Source organism: Amblyomma americanum, chromosome 1 (genome assembly GCF_052857255.1).
Source record: "Amblyomma americanum isolate KBUSLIRL-KWMA chromosome 1, ASM5285725v1, whole genome shotgun sequence".
Classification (NCBI taxonomy): domain Eukaryota; kingdom Metazoa; phylum Arthropoda; class Arachnida; order Ixodida; family Ixodidae; genus Amblyomma; species Amblyomma americanum.
In genome coordinates this window covers 331,759,359-331,782,452 of record NC_135497.1, presented here as the reverse complement: position 1 = coordinate 331,782,452, position 23,094 = coordinate 331,759,359, and the positions used below count along the sequence as shown (strand labels likewise).

At 50.7% G+C, this 23,094-nt stretch overlaps 1 protein-coding gene and 1 non-coding gene across 2 annotated transcripts in view; both read left to right on the top strand.

The window, feature by feature from the left end:
- The first annotated feature begins 7,096 nt into the window (after positions 1 to 7,096).
- On the top strand, positions 7,097 to 7,168 carry TRNAS-ACU (transfer RNA serine (anticodon ACU)). The gene has a single exon. It is a non-coding gene; the product is annotated as a tRNA-Ser (tRNA).
- Positions 7,169 to 14,455: 7,287 nt separating this feature from the next.
- The window catches only part of LOC144115502 (nose resistant to fluoxetine protein 6-like), a 43,969-nt gene continuing 35,330 nt past the window's right edge, over positions 14,456 to 23,094 (top strand). Inside the window, exon 1 of the mRNA XM_077649911.1 lies at positions 14,456 to 15,169. Coding sequence (XP_077506037.1) covers positions 14,461 to 15,169 — 709 coding nt within the window. The 5' untranslated portion in view covers positions 14,456 to 14,460. The remainder of the gene's footprint in view (positions 15,170 to 23,094) is intronic.

Sequence of the window (23,094 nt, the reverse complement as noted above, 5' to 3'; positions counted from 1 at the left end):
CATTAAAATCCAGCGCTGAAAAACACACACAGAGGACGAGATGAGACACACGGGAGGCGCTGAACTTACAACTGAATTTTCAGTTGTAAGTTCAGTTGTAAGTTCAGAAAATTCAGTTGTAAGTTCAGCGCCTCCCGTGTGTCTCATCTCGTCCTCTGTGTGTGTTTTTCAGCGCTGGTTTTTTAATGAGATGGCTCACCACCGACTCGCCCAATCCTCAGTTCTTCTACAGTTTAAAAGCTGGTTCAGATGCAAGCGACTGAGCGACTGAGCACCGTGTCGCAGCGTAAATTTCGAACTTTCTGGGGCCTAGCTCACCGCTCGTCGCCGCGACGACTGGCGTTGTGGCAGGATTCGCTAGCATTTTCGCTTGCATAGGAAACAGGCTTAATTCTTGACAAAAAAAAAAGGCGTTATGTACCGCAGCGCATTCAAGACTCTTCATGGGGGCCATGTTCGCCTCGACAACACCCTTTCTACCAAAAGTGAGCTTTTCGGACGGGATATAATTAAATGTGGTTGAAGCGTCTACGGCAGCTGGTGCCAGGCAGGCCATGCCAGATGCCTAGGGCTAAGGAAGTCCTCGTACTTGGCGGACAACGGCTTCGTCAGCGCACGCGGCTCTCAGATGTCCGCACGAAGGTAGTCATCTGGACAGCTATGCATCAACGACGCACTGCCACAAACCTACATGCGTTCGATCACGTGTGTTTTGGACAGTTTCGTCTATGGTTCCTGGTCCCACGCTGCGACGAAAGAAGCGCAGCGCTCGTGGTACCGAATTCATCTGCGGCACTTCCCGCTGTCTGACGCTGCCTGCACGTGGTAGCAGCACGAAAGTTCAGGCGACGCATAGAAATTGTCCAGAATAGCAGAATAGCCACCAAGGCATTCAAACTTCTTAAATCATTACTGTTAGTTGATCCGCTACCATGCGCAGTAGCTGCGTTTTCGACATTTTCAACGAGCTCCAATCGCGCTTCCGCATCCCCTTAGGATGCTTTGCAAAGCCGGCTCACACGAAGGCAATGAATGACCTTGTAGGCCGTCGGCTAGCGCTCGGCCGGCGGTTACTGTTAGAGTGCCGCCTTTGCATTGTTTTTTTTTTCAGGGTGATGTTCCGGGGCTGAGAGACGCTCTTCAATCTCTGCGCTTTCTGGAAGGGCGAGTTCTTCAATTTGGGGGAGGGGGAGTTAACGGCGTCTTCTCGTTCGCTATAACCGAGCGGTGAGACCAAAGTTGTTCGTTGTATCTTGTATCTGAGACGAGTTGCCATTATACTAATGCTTATTTTCACGGTATCACTGCACGCGTTCGTATTAAGTGAACGTTCGTTATATCGGCGCCCCGTTATAAGTGGGCTGAACTGTACGCCGCCCCACGTGGGACGTAGCCGCCTCTTCGACCAATTCGGAGTATTCGCTCACGCCGCCGACGAAGCCACCGTATTTTCTGCGCAACGGGAGTCTTATGTTGTCGGGTAAAACACTGCTTACGACTTTAGGAACTGAATCATGCTTTAATTCGCGTTAGCGCGGCCTGACCTTAAATGGGCTTGGCGATGTTTCAAAATCTGTTTGGGATGCCAAACAGGAAAAAAAAAACTTTAAGTGACTGGAACGTAAATAGCGGATGCATGACATGAGCATCTGCTTTCAAGCAGTGTGGCGGCCTCAACTTCCTTCACATCAAAAAGTGACCAACCCATATTCCAGTTACTGCATCATTCGGAACCTTGGCATGCTTGCCTAGCGTTAATCTTGCAACCGCACTTCGCCATAAGCGCTGAATAGTACCGCTACCCTTTTCCACCCACCTCGAACAGTGCTCCACACTCTTGCCTAGAAAGCGCAAAAGAGGGGCTCCTGTGTGCGTTGGCAGACTTCGTCACTGCTTTTCGGGCTTGGTATATATTGCCCTTTTTTGTTTTTTAGGCATTATGGGTTAACCACGACCAAAGCGAAATCACATTCCGGGCTGCTTAGTGTTTTGAGCGCCAGGTGGCTTTAGTTTATATGCTTTTGATTTTGCACCCCTTTCCCCCCTGCCCCTGAGTGTTAGGCCGCGTTTCTCTTCCATCTCACTTTGATAAACTGATCGTGTTTTCCGAAATACACCTTGTTTCGCTGAATACATTCTCCGAGCCAATCGTGTGCCATCTTACCCTGTCTGAGGCTCCAGCATTACGACGGCTTGATCCAGAGCCGGATTTATGGGCTACTTTTGGAGGGAGTATGGCTAATTCGAACCGAGGATTTCTTGGACTTCTTTATCGAAAGGCGTCCAGGGTAGTTTCCCTATGCAAAATTTCTCGCTTGAGGGTTGCTTCCTGAGAGTTTCCCTCAAGAGCATCGACGTGAAGATGCGCTGCGTGTCGCCGGAAAAATAAATAAACAAAATGAATTACCGCAATTGGCTAGCAGGACCACCGAGTCCCATACGCGCTGGTAGATTACAGTGGAAACGTTTTCCGATGCACTACGTCCGCCTCTGGTTGGGACCGGCTGGAGTGTTTCCTACGTCCGCCTCCCGTCATTCGGTCGCCTACGCAGCTTCCAGTCACCGCAGCGCACTATACCCAGCCAAGTTCGAGAAAACTAGAAAAGAAAGCTTATACAGCGCGCGCAAGGTACCGCGAAAAGTCTGCAAGGCATGGACAAATTTACGTCCTTTCTTCGTCACTTCGTTCGACACGCGATAAGGGAGGGCAAACCAGGAGGTGGGGGAAGGGAGGGACTCGGGCAGCGAAGCGCGTCGGACCTCGCCCGGCGCGCGTAACAGTGCCACTCTTGCTTTGCTCCGAGCCGTATTATACGCGGCTCGGCAGCAGTGCCCCGGGCGCCTTTTTGCACGCTCGCTCCGGAAATCGGCGTGCCTGCACTCTCGAGCGGTGTCGACGACGACAAGGAAATCTCCGCGCCAGATACGTGCGGGCCGCTCCCCCTCCCCTCACACCTGCCGCGTGCGGTAACAACAAAATTCCTCGCGCCCGCCGCCATGACTTCAGGCAGCGTCCTATATTCGTGAAGCCCCTCAGCTGGCTCGGCGGCCCGCGCGTGTAAATATAGAAAGCTCAAGAGGGGAGAATGGCGATAGCCGCCACGTAATTCAACGGGTCTCGGAAACTCGACGGCGCGCTGCCGCCGTTTCTGAGTGGTGGAATGGGGAGGGAAGCGAGGGTCCCCTCGTGCACGTAACAGGCCCCGTACGACAAAGGCTAGCGGTGCATTGCATTTGCAGGCTCGCCCCGCAACGAGAGGGAGAGGATCGGTGTGCGCAAACGAAAACAAGGGGAAAGCAGTGCCCCGGGTGACGGTTACGCTCTGTAGGCGTAACCGTTTCGCCTTGTTTTCGGAGCGCGATCTTGTATTTTCCCCGTTTGCTGATGAAAAATTCGCCAGTCGCTTGTGGCGGGTCTACCGTTCTGCGACCGTATCAACTGTTTGAGCCCCCTCTCCCCCTCCCCATAAATGCAGTGCTATTGCCTCGTTTTCCTCGACAGTTGAACGGAGCTCGCTCTGGCTTTAGGGCAGATTTTACAGTCCTTTTTTTTAGATATAGTTGTGGGCGACTTGCTGTTGATGTAATTCGGTTATTTAAAGGTGTTTTAGAGACGTTTCTTGTTGCGCGGCACCGAATTAAAGCCCCCGATGTTTAAAATCTGCCCTGTCGTACGGTAACTGAATTAAGTATTTGTTCAAGACGAGTTTCTGGACTCAATTATGGTTTATGGTTTATATTGGCTTTACGTCCCAAAGCGACTAAGGCTATGAGGGATGCTGTAGTGAAGGGCTCCGGAGATTTCGACCACCCGGGGTTCTTTAACATGCACTGACATCGCACAGCACACGGGCCTCTAGAATTTCGACTCCATCGAAACTCGACCGCCGCGGCCGGAATCGAACCCGCGTCTTTCGGGTCAGCAGTCCTGCTCCTTAACCACTAAGCCATCGCGGCGGCTGTGGATTCAATTAAAGCATGGTAAGTAAACAGGGCGGAAACAGAGTTTAATAGAATAGGCCGTTAACTTAACATGATCTCTCGCTGCCTAGCCCCTGTCCCAACTCTCGACGCGTGCAGTGCCTCAGTTAGGCAGAGAAGTAGTAAGCACCCGGATAATGCTTCACTGTGGAAACTTTTATATGCAGGGAGCGTTCTTGTTGAATACTGTAGCAGCGATGTGGGCAGTATTGCTGTCCCTGCTCTGAGCGTGATCACAAAATAAAAATAGCAGGCGAAGAAACACAGATCACGAATTACTGCGTTCACTAAATTGGCACCGAAACACGCCTCGAAGATTTCCTGCACTTTTAAGGTAATATGTTTGACAACTGTGCTTTACGCTTACGTGTCAAGTGAGCGCAAAACGGAAACTTCTGCTGCAAGATTTTATACCATATTTCGATGCCAAGATATTGGATCAAGGATGATATGAAATATATATCCTCACATTTTAAATAGTCACATCTTATATCATAATCACTTGTATTTTCAAACTGGTCACTAAGCAGTCAGTGTGCCTGACATATATACATCTGCCTTTCGCTCCTCTTTGGTAGTACTTCTGATCCTTAGCACGGCCCCATTTGGTGTTATAAAACACAAGCTTGGCATTATTCAAATCAAGGAAGCGGAGGAAGTTAACGGAAGTGTGTTAGCTTGCGTCCAGTTTCGTGATGCAAGTACATGATTTGTTGGGTTTTGTCGTCAAGATACAAGAAAAAGAAGACACAAACGAATGGCTAAAAACGATATATATGCGCAATAGCTAGTCCAGAATAAATGTGTTATCTGGTAAAATGGCCAGAATAACGGCATCGCAATGTAAGTGAACCTACGAGAAGCCTGGCGTACTCGGGCAGAGGGCTAGGCGTAGAAATAACCAGTTCGGAAATAGGAAACTGCTAGTGTGGAATGTAGGTACGAGTGGAGCAAACGGATGCTCGCGAGATTTTTTGTACGCTCTAAAAATGGGACGAATTTTACATAGAAATATTCTATGTGTGGTCAACCCTCTTTGGAGTAAATAAACTACTCTAATTACCTGTCTCGTGCAAAGTAGACTGCCGCGGTTTATCAGGCAGCGCGAGCGAATGTACTTGACAAGCTCGTTTGCGACCGGCTTATGTACACTTACATAAAGATGCCGTTAGCCGCACTTACCCGACCGCTTCTTCTCCTTGATACCTGATTACATCATGCCAGGGAAGGACCCCTGGGCCGCCGCTATCTCGGGGGAAATCTAGAAGCAGGCAGGGCGCCTACCTCCTGCAGCCGCTTTTGCGGCTTCCGAAAGCAACATTTGCAAGCGGCGACCTACATAATAACCTTGCCAGCTCATGGCCCGATGCACGGACCACCGCTTCCGCCATTACATAGCGTTACGTATCAGCAACTGGCGCGCGTATGCAAACTGCGAAGTGCTTTCAAAAGCGCCGTATGTAAAACGTGTCAGGGGAATCAAGCTCTCTTTTTCTTATGCACGTGTTGATCACGAGATGACGTGTTCAGCAGTGCAGAACTGTTTGCAGGTAAATGAAGCAAAATACTGATCATTTCGGCCGCAATTGAACCAAAATAGTTTGCTGTCACAACAGCATTTGTCGGTGGCTACCGCTGGCAGCTGCATCCCTCACACATCACAGAAAAACGCATCAATGGGAAAAGAACAATGCGGTTAAACTAGGCTACGGATTAGTTTAAGCATTTGGTTACAGCCGTGGTGTCCACCAACTTTCTCCCCCTTCCTCTTCTCTTCTTTCTCAAACTCTTCTTCGCTCTCTTGGCGTGACTTCTGCGCTCTTCGTTTCTTCTTTCTACTTCTTCACTTCTCATTTATTTTCTTCTCTCACTTGGCTTGGCTTGGCTTGGCCTGCGGATTTCTATGACTGTAACTATCCCTGCAGGCTTCAGCCTCACGACGACCACTATAGGTGGGACCCCTGCAAGGCTCTCGGCGTAAAAAAGAGCCAGCGATGATTAACTTTGGCAGCCGCGAATACCCAAATGGAAGAAAAACGCCAACGTTTTAGGCATCCAGTTCGAGCAGAAAATAAATTGCCATGCAAAAACCATCATGGTTCGAGCGGCCGTTACTGCAGCTACGTTCGGAGTTGGCTGCCGAGGTGACGTTGAAGGGGTCTGCAATCTGCAAAACAAGGTGGGTTACGGCGCGATATTTGTCTCGGTCGAACTTTGCTTGAGGTTGCCTGCACTACACCCTTTATTTTATATCATGAAGATTCTTACTATACGCGCTTCGCGACCCGGTGATGCTGCGTATGAAGTCCACACCCAGCGCCATGGAAGGATCCCACTGCGTGTCTAGCCTGTCTTTTGATGGTATCCTGTGACTGGGTATGGCCGAAATGGTCAGCTTCACTTATGGCCGGTGTGACGGTATTTATAGATAGGCCGATATCCAAAAGAAATTTGCCCACAAAGGAGGGATAAAGCCTGTGTTTGTCAGGTTATACTTCCTCCAACCGCATATCATGGTTTATGCTCTCAAACATGACTTTTTTTCGCAATCCTTCTTCCATTCCTTCCCTCTGGGGTAAATATAAGTAAAGAAATCGAACAGAAAAAACGGTTCGCCTGCATAGTTCGCCAAATAAGCAAGGTACGCTTTATGCGTCAGATCGTTCATTACCCAGCTCGTTCAGTGACCGATACTTTGCAGTCAGTTCTCTCTTTGCTTAGCCTCTTTTTGGTTCAGCCCCAATTTCTCTTCGGCAAGGCTGCGCGGCGATCCTTCAACATGCCTCGCAGTCAACGTGACTGGAGGGTTTCGCACAGTGGCTGGAGGCAAACACACACACGCAGAGAAAAACGGCTCGCCGTGCACGTGGGAACGGCCGGCGGCACGTTGGACTCGGCTTTCCTTCCCGGATACCTTTCCGCCACGACAGCTCTTTTCCAGGGAGGAAAGAAAAAAGCGCGTTGCTAGAGCCCACGTGTGAAATATTCTAGGAACGTTCTAATTGCGCGAGACGTCGTAAGCGTTACGCAACGGGACAATCTTAACACCGCTCACCGCCACGGTGCTGAGCGCGCGAGCGTCCCATTTCCTGCGCTCTGCATCTTTAGACGCCCCGCCGCGGTGGCTCAGTGGTTAGAGCGCTCGACTACTGATCCGGAGTTCCCGGGTTCGAACCCGACCGCGGCGGCTGCGTTTTTATAGAGGAAAAACGGTAAGGCGCCCGTGTGCTGTGCGATGTCAGTGCACGTTAAAGATACCCAGGTGGTCGAAATTATTCCCGAGCCCTCCACTACGGCACCTCTCTCTTCCTTTCTTCTTTCACTCCCTCCTTTATCCCTTCCCTTGCGACGCGGTTCATGTGTCCAACGATAAATGAGACAGATACCGCGCCATTTCGTTTCCCCCCAAAACAATTATTATTATTATCATCTTTAGACGCGGGCCTGTTATCAAGCCGGTAGCCCCCAATTAAGTGCAAGTACTTGCGCGTGAAGGTGACGTTTAAACGGGACCTGTGGATTATACATGCAATAGGGCGTGGTATGCCGCGAGGAACAGAAAATGTCATCGCCGGATCTAGCCGTTTAAGGCGGATATGTCGAGTGTCTCGCAGGGCCCAATATCTAGCCGTCGCACTCCTCATAGATCCCGAAAAGAGGCAAGAGGTGTCCGGTCTAGAGAAGGGCACAGCTGTGCAGGCCACTGCTGAAGGCGCTCCTTGCTTCAGCGTCCGCGGTCTCCTTTCCATCAAGTCAGAAGTGTCGAGGGATCTACTGTAACGCTATACGCTGGCCGTTTTCCTGAGCAGATGACAGAAGACTAATGATATCAAAAGCCAGAGCTTGGTAGGCGGGTGTGGCGTAGGAAGCATCCCAAAATTTGTAGCGCAGGTTTAGAGTCAGTGAAAATGCACCACTCAGGAGGCGGTTCTCCGCTGATGTGGCGAATCCATTCCCAAAGGCCCGCAAGCTCTGCTGCGGTTGAAGTAGAACTGTGTCCTAAAATGAATCTCCGGGCCGTCTACTGAGCGGGGATCACCAAAGCTGTCGTTGATGCATTTTGTGCCGCAGATTCATCAGTGTATACGTGCACACAGTTTTGGTATTCTGACCAGATGTAGGCAAGAGGAAGTTGCTTCAGTCCGCTAATCGGCATCACAGATTTCTTTAGTATACCAGGGACATGCTGGCATACTGAAGTCTGAGCCATCACCCATGGTGGCTGCAAGGAGTGCATAGTCTGATGGCAATTCGGATTGATGGCAGCGCAGTGCACGTGCAAAACAGCTGTCCGGTCGCTCATCAAAAATCTTCGTCAGCGGGTAACAGCGGTGCCGTGCAAGCGCGCGTAAATATACACCAAGTGGTTCGTGTGACAGGTAGATCGATATTGGGCACGCACGAGTTCCTCAATCGTACCTTTGTTCGAGGCACAACGTGGTAGTCCGAGGCATATCTTGAGCATCTGTGCTTGAACACGTTCCAATGTCCGCAAGGAGGAAATGCTCATGGTAGAGAGTACAGGAAGGGTGTAACGAATGTAGCCTATAACGAGAGTATAGTAAAGTATTAGCAAGGAGCGCTCCGCTGGGCTCCATTTAATGCCGGCTACGAACCGGAGGACATGACAAAAAAAGAGTGGGTCTTTTCTGTAGCATAATTAGGTACATGCCTCGACCATGACGGATCGCGGTCAATGATAATTCCCAGAAATCTGTGGTGGGAGGCGTGCGGTATTGCAACCCCTAGAAGTGTTACCGGGTAGCGGCAGACAGACTTGAGCGTGAATGCGACCACAGCACATTTTTCAGCTGCTAAGTGCAAACCCTGACGCCGTAGGCACCTTGAAGTAAATGACACGGCACGTTGTTGTCTCACGCGCATTTATGGACGTGCCGAACCCGAAGCCCAGATGCAGATATCACCAGCATAGGCACTAATGTGAATGTGGTTGGGAAGTTCACTCACCAGTCCAATCAACGCCACGTTAAACAGGGTTGGGCTGAGAACTCCTCCCTGAGGTTTCCACGGCAAACCTTATGACGGGTAGTCTCTCCATCACGCGTAGACATGCAAACGGACCGGCCGTTGAGGTAGCTCACAATCCACGAGTACATCCAGCCGCCAACGCCTATGTCGTCAAGGGCATCACGGATGGCATCATGAAGTACGTTATCGTAGGCCCCTTTGAAGTCTATGAACACAGCAGCGAAGAGTCGCCGACTACGTTTTTCATGTTCCACTGTCGATATGAGGTCGATTACGCTGTCAATCGAAGAGCGTCCCCGCCGGAACCCGGTCATCATGTGCGGATAGAGAGCATACTGCTCTAAAAACCATTCGAGCCGCGCCAGCACCATTCGCTCCATAACCTTACCGACGGAGCTTGCTAGTGCAACTGGCCGGTATGAGGTGAGCTCATAAGGAGGCTGTCCAGGTTTCAAAAGAACAACAAGATCTTCCAGTGGTCGGGAACAATTCCGGAAGCCCATGTATAATTGTAGTAACTGAGCAGCACAGTTCGGCCTTCCATGCCAAGGTGAGAGAGAGACACGTTCGAAATCCCGTCAAGACGAGGTGTAGATGCACCCCTACACGAGGAAAGAGCAGCTTCTAGTTCAGGCATTTAGAATAGCATGTCGTATAGTGGTCGTCTAATGAAAGGGGCACAAAAGCCACCAAACTGTTTGATGCTACCGGAGTTGTGCCCACAACCATTTTGCAGAATTATTCTGCTAGCTCTACATTATTACGGCGTTAGTAAATGGACAGGGCATGGAAAGGATACCGTCCTTGTGGGGGTAAACGCTAGTTCCTGGCTACATGCCAAATATGCGACAGCGGTTTGCGAGGGTCCAGCGATGAACAGAACTGCCTACAACGTTGTCTCCATAATCTCGCGAGGTTGCGCTTCAGTTGTTGAGCTCGGCGACAAAGGGCGAGATCATACGTGGATTTAGTTCTTCTGTATTTCCTTTCGGCGCGGCTACGGACTGCGCGTAGTCTTTCGAATTCCACGTCAACAGTAGATCCTGGCGTAGGCGCACATATATACCGCGTGGTCTCCCCGAGAGATGACTTAACCAAGTCTTCTATTTTAGACGGTGAAGTGAGGTCCACACAGGAAGTCTCCACGGACGTCCTAAAGGCAGGCCAGTCTGTATATCGCACGCGAGACGAAGTAGTAGGTGCGGAGCACTTGACGCATTCATACGTTGGAATGTGGTCATTCCCATATGTTTCCACGTCACTGCACCAGCTGACGTAAGAATGGAAACTTGCTGAAACAAACGCCATATCCAAGCAGCTGCTGTACGATGTGCCACACTGAAACGTAGGCTGGGAGGCCATAAAGTCAAACAGGTTCCTGCCTCGGTTATTCATAACAGCACCTCCCCACTGAGTGTGATGAGCATTAAAATCGCCCACTATTATATGAGGAGCTGTGCAACTCTGGATAGCTGAATATAGGTACGAAGTATCAACGGCGTCTCTAGGTGGAATGTAGGCACCGATTATGGAGAAGACACGTCCTTTTAGCGTGACTGTCAAGCAGATGAAAGGGTTTGTGTTGTGTGGCTGTAGGACTTGGCGGACGTGCGCAATGTCTTGGCGTATGCAAACTAACACTGTTTGTTTCGTCTTCTTCGCGAGACCACAGCAGCACGTACCCAGAAAGGCGGAAAGGAGACGGCATGTTGGGATCACATATAACGAGCACAGGGAAGCGTTACTTGTGGACGCTTTGTCGGAAGTCCCTCAGATGACCGCGTAGGCCTCGGGCATTCCATTGCACCACTACACTGCGGCGCACGTGCATTGTCACAGAGGACGCGGGTTTAGGTAGTACCATAATGAATTACTGCAATGTCGCCAAGAGCGGCTCAAGTGCGTCCTAAACCTGCACAACAATCCTTGCTGTTGGCGTGTTAATGCCTGAAAGCAGCACGCGCATTGAACACACAAGCCTTTTTAACATAATGCTCATATCCTGACCTTCGGGCTTGCCAGCAGTGTCAGCTGGAGTGGCAACAAGTCTTGGTCTTTCCGTGGCGATGTCCTTGGATGAGAGCAGGCCATTCAGCATCAGAGGAAGTTGATAACACAACCGCATCGGACTGAGCCACTGCGGTAACATGGGACCCTGCCGCAGGCCTCTTGTTGTCGTTTTAGGCTCATTCTGCTGTGCCGGCTGAGCTAATACTTCCTACGACGTTGATGCAGCTGAACTAGTTTTATTGTGTGGATCCGGACGCCGCCGCCGGGTACGATGTTTACGGCGACGAATACGCGCAGCCGCTTCTTGGTGGGTCGAATTGCCCTCCACCATATTTTTCAGGATGAGTCTTTCGTTTTTCATCTTAGGGCAGTCCTTAGCTGTGGCTTCATGGGCACCCGAGCAGTTGGCGCACTTTATAGTTTCCGTCGTGCAGGTGTCATGCTTGTGCATCCCGCCGCATCGACGGCAGGTTACCTCATTTTTGCAAACCGCACTCACAAGTCCTATCTTGTTGCACTTGTAGCACTAAACAGGCCTTGAAACATACATATGTTAAAAAAGAAAGAAAAATAACGTTGCCCAGCCCGCACCACCAATGCATTGGAACATACAGGCGGACAGGATTCCTGACATAGCCCACCTTGACGTGGAATGGGAGAGAGTCAGTTTCAAAAACTAACTTGACACACTTAGAGCGGCCGAAACGATGAATGTCAACTATACGGGCCGTAGAATTAATCAGCGTCCGGATGTCAAGGACATCTATCTCCGGGTCAACATCAGTGATAACTCAAGTGGCAGTCCGCTTCCTATGAGCAACGTAGGAGCGGACCGCCATGCCACCGAGGACACCAGCCTCTTTCAGCTTCTCTACGGATGCCTGAGATTTAACATCTACTGTTAGGTCATTCTTCCGTGCATTAATTCCGACTTCAGAGACTTGTCCCGGAGTCACCGTGTCGAAAAAATGCGTTAGCCGCTGTCTGTTAATGGTGTTCAGATTAGCCGTCTGCGTTGTAGGAACGAAGGCCACTGAGAAAACTCCTGGCTTGCCGACAGTCCTCGTAGGCAACTCACCCGCTGTTGATGTCCGGCGCAACTTCCTTTTCAGCTGGCACGAATCAACAAGAGCGAAGCTGCTGCTGTCAGATTCCATCTCTGTCACCGTGGATTCATCAGACGATTATGGAAGCTCCATATCAGCGACGTTGGTGGCACTGGAGTTGCCAGCTGGTAGAGCCGCAGTCTTTTCGACGGCGGCGACGGGAGGACGCAGGGGATGTACACCCGCCATCCCGGAGGATGACGAGGACACGGTTCGCGCACAAAAGCAAAAAAACTGCAGTAAAGTGGAAAACCTGCAAACTCCGTTCACCGTTCCTTTTATAGAAAAACTGGGCAACATAGAATCGAATATATATTTCATTGCCAATATTCCTGGAGGTGTGCGAATGGTACTTTTCCAGACCGAAGCGTATACGAATGGAATAGCTTTGCTACCTAATTGAACACAAATAATGTAGCTAAAATCTGAATCGAATACGAATCGAATAGTGGTAGGAGCGAAACTAATGCAAATCAAGGATTTTACGAATATCTTTATAGTCGGATGCAACTTAAGTCTGCAGTGAAGCTCCGCCCACATTCAGGACCGCCACACAGAATTCCTCCGCGAAAAAAACGTAGGCAGCTGTTAAAACTTCTCTTGTCACCTAAACAATAAGCTAATAACGGGAAAACTGTTACAAGCTCTAGAATTTTCTTACCTGGCTTGTTTAATAAAGTCATACATTAAAATGATGATTTCGTTTACTTTTGTGACTTGCTATCGGAGTAATACAGTACGCCGTAGACCGTGGCCCAGAGTTAACAACTGTTGTTTTTTTTTAAAGTTGTATCCTACTATAGTCGAGCGAATATTGGTACAAAACTAATAATATGGCGAAACTGCTAAGCACTAGCGGAGGCGCTAGAGCGGGCTATAGCGGTCGAATTACGTAACATTTATGTCTAGTAAGAGCACGCAACACGAGGTCGGTATATTAACTCCATGACCATCACGAGATTCTTAGAGGAGAATTAACTTTTTGCTATTATTGACGGCTGCCAATGAACCAGCGCTGTGTTTCAGCAGATAAGAGGGGCGTAAGATACATATAGAGACATGGCCGACGAAAGCGCGCTCCAAGAGAGGGTTTGATGAACCTCCCTGAGCCCCGCCGCATCGCCCAATTTTGGAGGGCATGTATGAGCATTACGAACGCTGACACGCGGATGGGGCCAGTCGCTGCGCTCAGCCCCCCATCCCGACCGGACCGACCGTGGCAGCGTGCTGTACGGCATCTGAGGCCTGTTTTTTTGCCAGAGCCGTCGAGGAAAACTACGGCGAGGATTATTCGAACTTCGTGCCGATTCAGTTTGTTTCGAATAATTTCGAACGTACACTGCTTGATTCGTTCTGGAAACTTAATAGGAGAATATTCAATTCTCCTATTCAAAGGCATCGAGTATTCGCACACCCCTACCAAAATGCCACTCCCTGTCTAAAAAACCTGAGAGTACGGTGATCTTCGGCGCTTCATTGAAGCAGCATCATCTCTATGCTGGCGATCATAACGGATCGGGGAACGTAAATTTTCGGCTGTCTTTTCCGTGTAGTCGAATTTTTCTTTTCTTCAAAATGCTTATCTGGGAAATGCGGCTTCTATAAATTCACTTCCACGCATGCATGGCCGTGCTGCAAACATATCTAAACAAATATAGACTTGTGCACCCACTAACGGCGGCTGAAAGCGCATCAATCGAGTACAAGCTAAGTGAGTAGTCATGCGCTCCCCATTCGCTCCGCGAATAGCAGGGGGCACCATGGCAGTCAAAGCCAAAAGATGCATCCAGCCTGAATGAGGACAAATAAACAGTTTCTTGTCGGAAGGAGCAGGTACGGCGGGCAAAAAATGACAAAGGAAGCCTCGGAGTTCAATTTGCACAACCTCCGCGCGTTTCCAGGTAAATCCACCATCTGCCACTATTTCGGGCATCCAGATGAAGAGTAAAAAGCCGCAGCAAGGCAGTAAAGGGCAATACCTGACCTGCTTCAAAGAGTCTGAAGCATTTCCTTAAAATAGGCTAACGCATGTGATTGATCCCCGTCACGAGCACGTCTGCCTTCCGAGAGCCAAACGACTCGCGCTGGGCTTTGAAAGCAATCTCCTAATTGTCTACCCCAATTGTATACACCGCTGCGTCCAGGAAGCCGTGGGCTCTAAGCGCACATCCTTTATCCCAGGATACAGTTCCCATGGCGGCTGTCACTCGTAATGGCACCGGTATGGCGCAGAAAACGCTGCGCTTCAACCGTTAATCACGGCTCGCCGAAAGCGGAAGCGCGCGCGATACGAGCTGCAGTCTGCTCCGCGGTCACGCAAAAGGGGATGCCCGGCCACATGCTGCGCGGCTGTACATTCGCGTCATCGGTGCTTATGTACACACACGCACAAAAGACAGGGGCCCAAAGTCTGCCGCCGCCCCCGTGTACGCTGCCCGCCTTTCCTGCTCTTGTAAGGCGGCCGAGCGGCGGGCGGCAGATCGTTGTTGTTCCGCCGGACTTCCTCGAGGAACTGGAAAGAGGAGAAGGCCCCCAGGAGGAAGGAAGGGCGCACGGACGGACCGCGGCGGAAGATGGAAAACAGAGAGGGGAGAAAAGACGAAGAGAAGCACAACAGAACCGCGAGCGAAAGAAGGCGAAAGGAATGAAGGAAGGAACCCCCTGCTCTCCATTCAGGCGAAAGGAGTTCCAGTTCTTTGCGGAGGCCCCCTCAGAGAACAACAACGCGCGTCCCTTCACAGCATCGCGAGCGTGCGTGGCTACCAGCTGGGCGCTACCCGCAATGTGGACCCGCACGACGCTCGCGGCCTGCCTCTGCCTCGTCGCCGCAGCGACAGCCACGACGCCGCCGCAAGTGTCCCGCGCCGTGGCCGACGAAGCGCCGCTGGCCGGCGCCACCACAGTGTCCGATGACGCACCGGACGTGGAGGGCCGCCTCCGCTCCCTCATGGACCGGCTGATCCACGAGTCGCTGCCTCGCATGACGGCCTTGGGCTCCGGCTCCAACGTGACCGGCGACTGCTCGGCAGCCCTCTTCCGGCTGCTCCTGGGAATGCGAAAGTTTGAACCCTGGGCGCTCAGGCGTAAGTGTGGGCAGCTCGCGGTGCGTGCTTCCCTTGTCGCCTTCTACATGCATACATGTATTTTTGGAGCGCTGAAGATTCCACTGTGTCCTTCGCAATGTGTGCCGTGGCTGTAGAAACAGCAGCAGATTGAGTTCGGTCTTCGCGAGACCACGCACACTGCAGCTGCTTCGCGACAGCAGCAGTGTCCGTGGTGAGCGTGTCGGGGTCTGGAGGTCGTGTGTTACTGTCGTACATCTTCATACTGTGCCGCTTTCTTGAAAGTTTACCCTTCACTGCGCCTGATGATCGACCTGTTGCCTATCTCGAACATTTTGGTCGGGAAAAAAATTGCTGGATAAAAAAAAAAGAATCTGACAGAAACTGTTTCTAATCACATAATTGTGAGAAAGCCATCGTAGGATTCCTTGTAGCCGGATACTCGTAATAAGCGGTAGGCCTGTTTTCTTTCCATTTTCGTTCTTGAAAAGAGAACTGGTTGCTGCGAGCGCCGGAACTGTGCAATCACCGGTGTGGAAAATGAATTGCTCCTCACTGATTGCGCTCTCTTGCTAGCCAACGATCTAACCAATTCTTACTTGCCGCGAACTGAACCCGGAATCAGCCAGCAACTCATCGAAATACTTATTTCGAATGACAGCAACAAACCACGCTAGTTGGGCATCCATGACAAGTTTATTTTCTTTCTTTTTGGAACTTAAACTGAATTTGTAACTTCAACGCCGTAACGGGATACTTTATTCACACTTCGTGAGTTTGAACTATCACAGAGCTGCCCGCAAATAAGCAGTTACGATAGCTTTTTCGCAGCGGTAAGAAATTAATATTCACCTCTCCAACCATACAACTGCAATGAATACCGAACGCAAGGGCGCCAGCGAGCGCTCGCCGGAGGCGCCACAGCGACCGCGCGCACCGGATCGACGCCAGCTGGGGTGGTGCTCTTCCTTATAGCGGCGAGCTTTGCATCTTTCCTCCGCGTCCTAAGGGATATGCGCCACTGTTACGCAACATCGATGGCACCAGCCCAGGGGCTGCCAAGCGCGCAGCTTCCCGGTCCGGGACCGGCGCTGTGTGCCCCGCCAGCGGTCAATGTCGGTATCGGGCTGGCACGTGTGCGGGCAAGCTTTCCTCTATGGCAGTCCTTTTCTCGAACGCCAGGATAAAGTGGGGGCAGAAGGAGACCACTGCGCCTAGCCCGCCAGCTGCAGTGGTCCTCGAGCCGCGAGGAAAACAGTGCATCCGCGGTTCAAGGCCCCGCTATCCGGTGATCTTGGGCGCGGAGGAAAGGGGTCAGTGTATACAAATTGCTTCATCTGTTGCGCGTTGTTCGCTCGGGGCTAGACCCCTTGCCTTCCGGGAGTGGTGCGTCATTGATTTCTCCGTTGAACAATGCATTTAACACAGCGGCGAAGAACAATGCTTCATTCTTGGACCGCAGGGGGTGTACTCTCCGGCATTGAGTGCACGGTGACATAACCCGTCCTTGCGCGGGGCTCACCGTGCATCGTAATGCATTCTTTGTACTGTTGTTATTCAGAGGTTGGATTCTTCATTTGCGACTCCTGTAAAGACACGCTTTTAAGCAGTTGGTCAAGTACAGTAGACGCTTTCTCATTCACGTCAGCGGTAATGGGTGCGATGAGCTTGTGTTTATTACCGCAGTTTCCTAGCAACAACCGTTGTGACTTTGCTCCGCGCGTCTTCACTGGGTTAGCTCGTGCCTTTCAACGCTTGCGAAATGCGGAATATAGCCCGGTTGATTGAAATTCCATGCTTTTTTTCTACGAATGCCAGCGCTAATTTTGACTACGGCTGCATAGTAATCATCGTATAGCCAGCACAGACAAGCTGTTTTTTCTTTCTCAGAGTTGAGCCGCTCATCCGAAAATGTGAAAATGCTACTAACCGGAGCGGTCCGTTATCGAGTGTAGCATGCAGCGGAGAGATCTCTTGAAAAAGAAAACATCTCTATGGAAGGCACCAAAGTATCCACGAGCAAAATAAATTAGATTGTTTACGGTGCCTCTGGCGACAGCATTTGTTCGTTGTCACAGGTTATTTATATTCAGCAAAGTCTGCGTGAACAAGCAACGCTTAGAAGCGAACCTTGCAAACAAGGCGCAGTGGTGCTACGACCGGCACATGGCTAGTCGCTCAGCACCACTCGAAAAACCTTTAGTGCAGAATACTCAGAACGCTCGTATGTATACCGAGATCTGGAATTATACAGTAAGGCGTATTCTATCGCTTTGTTGTTGGAGTCAGGCTAAGGATATCGAATGCGGAATGAGCCCCAATAGCCTCGGCCACTGTTTTCAAACGAGAACTCGTGGTTTGCTCACGTCCTGCCGTACATACGAGAATCCCCAACCTCTGCAGCTCATGCCGCCGTGAAAACTGCGCCGCGAGAGCTCCCCCGCTCACAGCAGCACCGCTGAAGGCGAACGCTGTGTCCGGTCACGCGGAGGCAAAAGGCGTCCGCACGGGGACAGGCGCGCTCGGCGGCCATCGCCCGCGTGCGCCGCTCGCAATCTACCGCGTCAGCTCCGAAGCACGTGTTACTTGCGCGCTCTATCTCTGGCTCGAGGAGCACATGTCCGTGGAGGAAGTTCCAAAATAACCCGAGACGCAGGGCTATATACTTTATCGACATCGCGGTGGCGGATCAAGTCCTTCCGTTCTTCCGAGACGGAAAACGGCCGACAGGCCCGCCGCTTACGCCCTGACGGCGCAGCTGGCGAGGGCTATACACAGCTGTTTTATGCGACTGGCTGCGTTCATTGGCTCGACGTGACCGCCCTTTACGGCTGGCAGGCTCGAACAAAAGTGAGAAAATAATTCCGGGCTGAGGCAGAGCAAGAGCCGAAGACGGTGCATAAACTGTCTGGTCTGCGCGGTGGCTGACGCAACGCCGCCTGGCAAGACAGCGCGCGATGGCCACGACGGGGATTTTTTCCGCGGCGTCGGGCACCTCGCGCCGTTACGCATGGCCTGCCAGGCGACCTCTGTGATCCGTGACCCTCTTCGACAGCGGATTACCCAAGCGCGGCGTCTGAAGGACGCCGGGCGTGAGCCACTGGCTTCCTGCGTGCACAGAGCCCCCCGGAAACAACGTATACCGCGCGCGGTTTGAAAATAACCTCAACGGCATCCTCCGCTGCACGGCTTCCCTACAACGCGGGCGTGTAGGCGCTCGGTAAACGACGGCGCCCAGAAAATGTCGACTCGAGCAGCTCGCTACTCCGCGGGTTCTTGGACGCTGCATAAGTGCGGCTGCTGAGGGAAGGATCGAGAACTGCTGTCTCGGTTTTTTAAATGTTATTTCCCAATGAACTCTAAATCAGAAAAAGAAAGTATCTGACATCAAGAAGCGCGACTTGTCTTACATGGTTGCCTGATTGGCTGTCGTTGGGTAAATGGGTCTTGCTGAGAACGATCTTTGGAAAGTACGGTATCGTCAGTCGTAGGAGTAACCAATACAGCCCTGAAGAGGAAAATGCTGTGACGCTTCGGAGGTTTTCACTTTCTGTTAGTTCATTTTTGGAAGGATATGTCATTAATTTACTCCTTCATTACTTGGTTGGCTTCACCTTTGGTTTCACCCAATAGATAAGCGCACTTCAAAGAGAGAAGACATCGTCGGTGACACATTTTAATCAACCGCACTGCTGCAGTAAAACTGCGTGGTTTGTCTCGATCATACATTTAGCCTGCATTCTTCCTGTGTGTGCGAGATTAAACTCATTCTCCCGATCCCCAGAAACGGCAATCAATGGCTCCGTAGCAACGTCACAAGCAGGCCTAGCCAGCTGAAACTATTGCGCACACTTTCGCTGGACTGCATTCGGAACTTGTTTTCATTCGCTGGACCAGATAATGCGGCTAGATATATAGATGAACAAGATTAGGGTGTGTAACAGGGCATTTAACCGATAAATTTTGCCGTTTGTTAGAAGAATGTACGTCGATGCGCGTTAGTGTTTCGTGCCCTTTACCCACTCTAGAGAGGAAAGACCCTTCATCCAGTCGGGATTATGGGCCGCCCGCTACTATTTTTTTTTCTTTTTTCGTTTAGATCGTCCGTATCCTCATACTTACCCCAACGCGAGCCGGAGACGAAATTCCATTGCCGAACACTGACTGTTGCGTAAACGGGTTCCGTCGCCGCAAGTTCCTCTTGACCGCCAAAGCAGGACAGTAAACACGCAAGCTTACGTAAGCAAAGCCAGATCCGGAACAAACAGGCAAATATCGCTATCTCAGCTTAGTCTCAGTTTGCGCGGGCTTCCTCGTAACCTCTCTGACGCGTCGTTTCTCACCCGCTCTTTTCTCTCGGTTCCCAGTCTGTTTTTTTTTCTTTTTTATTTGTCTTCCCTCGTGGCCCGTCCAGACTTCCGCGCTTTACAGGCGCCCACATAACTTCCGTAATCTGCATCCGGTGCGAGCCGGCGCCAGGACAGGTCTCTGAGCCCCCCAGAACTTCCTCCCCGCTAAAATTAACTTGACAAACGCCAGAAAGCGAAGCCCGCGGTGTGCTTTTGAGGAAACGCGTGGGGAACGACGGCTACCCGCTGCCGCGGTGGCTCCACGCCGCATTGTTACGAGCCGCGGACGGCCAGAAAGCGCCCGAGCACGTAAGAGGAAAGGCGAGGAGATTTGTCCACGGCCCAGAGCGAATCAAACAGCGCTCAGCTGCAGAGCGATGGCGGGATGAACGGCCGCTGACGTCGCCGCGCTATTCGAATAGCTAGTGGTACCACCATGCATGCCGCTTGGAGGTAATTGCAACCGGAGCACAGGTTCCTTTGCCTTCTCGCTCAGTACGATGCCGACGTTCGTTTCTCAGCTTTGGTGAGCTCGGGACTATTAGCGAAATTGACGGAGAAAGTGGTTGCTGTATGTGCGTCTAAAAAGGGAAGCCAAACAGAAAAAAGACAGCCTGTATCAACCGTCTCGCTCGAAGCCTTTATTTGGCTCGTTGTTAGAGAGCTAACTGGAACGGTATGCACGTTCGGAGCTTCATCTGACGCTTCACATCTGCCTGGCATTGTTGTGAGGTATTTATATAAGTTGATTGGCGGCCGAATTGTGGTTCAAAATTCCCGGGGCTCGTTTCGCATGGACATCAGTACGTAAATTCGTCGCGAGATAGGCTAGGCCATCCCGACAGGCTAATTATCACGATGACCAACGACACGATATCTGAGGGGCTCAGCAATCGTTAACTCAGATTATGCAACGCGAAACAGTTTTCTTTTCGAAATACTAGCACTTACTGTCTGACTTCGACGATTTCACTGGTTAATGCTTGGCCAGACGTAGCAAAATTTGGGCTAAGCAGCAACACATTTAAGCGAAGTGAGGAACGGATGGTATGGAATACGGATAAAAAGTTCAAAGGTCCTTACGGACTGAATAAGCTCTAGAAAGCCTCTTGTTTTTGCATAACACCAGAATGATAAATCCGGGCGGGTTGAAAATTTTTATTTCGTTCACCAAAGCAATACCACTGGCTGGAAACTATAGTTTCACGTACAGATCAGCAGAATTTTCTGCACTATAGACTGCCTTCTGAGTTATCAATCGCGCCGCCAAAGTCAAATTGGCTGATGGAAAAAAAAGAAAAGGTGGTGGTGGGGAAATGAATGCAAAGCTATCTCAATAGTTGAAAACAGCTGTGAAAGCGCAGGAACATAATATGGGCACTTACTTCAGTGCTGTATAGGACATTGTTTCTTTACCTCGAAATATTACCTCGAAATTCGCTCTCAGCAGCCACCTCGTGCATATTGTAGTGATAGAGCCCGGCTGCAAGCTACGGTTTTATCGGAGTACTGCACCAAATGCTTAACCTCTGGTCAGTCAAGCGTCTCGGCAATAAAGTAGTGGTTGTTTTTATTTGTGCCTCAAACAAGCGAGAACGCCAACCAATTCGAGCAGTTCGCGCCTTCTACGTGTTGCCAGTAGCTGCCATTGGGCTGTGCAAACTAGTAGAGCTATCGAAGACGCTGCGAGCAGTTTTTGCCTTATCATTTGGTGCCGAAGTAGGAAAAATACTGCCGAGAGCGATTTTTTTCCTTAAAGTCCATCGAAGAGCTTAAATTCCTGCAATGATTACATTTGAAATCATACCATTGCTGCCAGTACGCGCACACACAGGGGAGGTAGGGAGGACAACAACCGGCAGTGTTACCGCTTCAGCACGTTTGACACGGCCTTATGACCAAGTTTCGTGTAATAATTTTGTCACAAGCACGCTACGTAATGGACCCAGACTGAAACCGAAAGCGCCAGGGTAAAAAAGCGCTCTGGCCCAACTTGTGATGGGTTTAAATATCAAGTACACTGAAGAAAATTAAAACTCTACAAATGAGCTCAAGTAAGGGAGAGGGGTTTATTTTAGAAAAAGGCTGATAGGTCGGACAGCCAGGGCGGCCATAATCAAGCCTGCGATTCTGCACTGTTAAGGGGAAAAGGAGGCGAAGGAGGGATAGGTACCAATTTATGCAAACGTATCAGTTTAAACGCTCCAAGAAAAGTGCTTATATGATAAATGCTCGAGTTTTCATCGCACCGAAAATCTCTAGATTGAAGCGATACTGCCACTGAAGGCCATAAAGATCCAGGGATATGATGGTATGTGGAGTCATGCTTGTGTGTGCCGACTTCCCCCCCCCCCCCCCCCCCCCCCCGCTTCCCCCTCAGCAGTTCTACAAACCCTACGACGTCACCACTGGCGTTAATTTCGTTCCATTCCATTTCGATGGCAACAAGCTGTGTACAAGAGTTCCGCCCAGCTTTAGAAGGTGCCGACGTATACGCAGCCGAGTAAGCTGCGAGACCTGCGGGGAGTGGGGGGGGGGGGGGGGGGGGGCAGGGGCTCTCCATGTGACCCCATGAGATACGCACGTTGCGTGATCCGTGGATGGTTGGAGGGGGCACGTCAGTACAGCGGCGGAGAGGGAAAGCCCTACGACGAGAAGAGAAGACGGCGAGCCGGAGAGAGAGAGAGAGAGAAAATACATTTATTTTTGGATTCAAAGTATAGCTCTAGAGGGGCATTGGTAAATCTACATCGTGGATGTGTGGACCAGCCATGACCAAAGAGGACATTGCAGTGAAGTCCGCGAGCGGTCTAGGAGCGCCAGTCTGGCAGCCGCGGCGGCGGACAAACCCGGTTGAGAGTAGGAGGCCTAACCTAGGATAGGACCAGAGAGTTTGGGGATTGTCAGCGTACGCTTAGCCGTGAGAACGCTGTGGGTGACATTTTCCCCGCGAGATGTAGTGCAGTGTATAGATCGTAACGAGGGAGAGCCCCTGCGTTTGACAGGTCAATGCAGGCATTTACTTTGGACAGGAGGATGAAGGGAGAGAGGGAAAGGGGGACACGTTAGAGCAGAGTTCGGAACACAGAAGTCAACGGCTCTTTAGCGGACACAGCGCTTTGAGTGCTACGCATTCTTTTTCAACATATGCCTCGGATTATCATCACCCGCAAGAACAAGGCGCATACCTCTGCAGTTCTTGTGGGTTGTGGAATTCCCTGTTCACTTTATTTTCAGGCACGACATTGAGCCTTAGAATACGTACATATTCACTCTGCTCTGTTTAATCATTACGTGTCAGAATTCAGCGGCGGTCGATTTAACTGCTCGCAGTTCAAGGAGCCAGCGCAACAAGGAGGTGGGATGAAGTGGTGTTGTGTTGAGTTTTATGGCACAAAGCAGCTGAGACTAACATGCGCCAGACATGAGGTCAAAAAGTGCGCTGGTTCTTTATTGGGCTATAACTTATCCAATATATACTTTTTTAAAGACATTTGCTCCTTTGAAAAACCTTAAAACGAAGGACAAACCAACAAGACCATTTCCATCTAAGAGTTGTTTAGTGCTCGGTTTTATGGCACATACGCAACTAAGGCC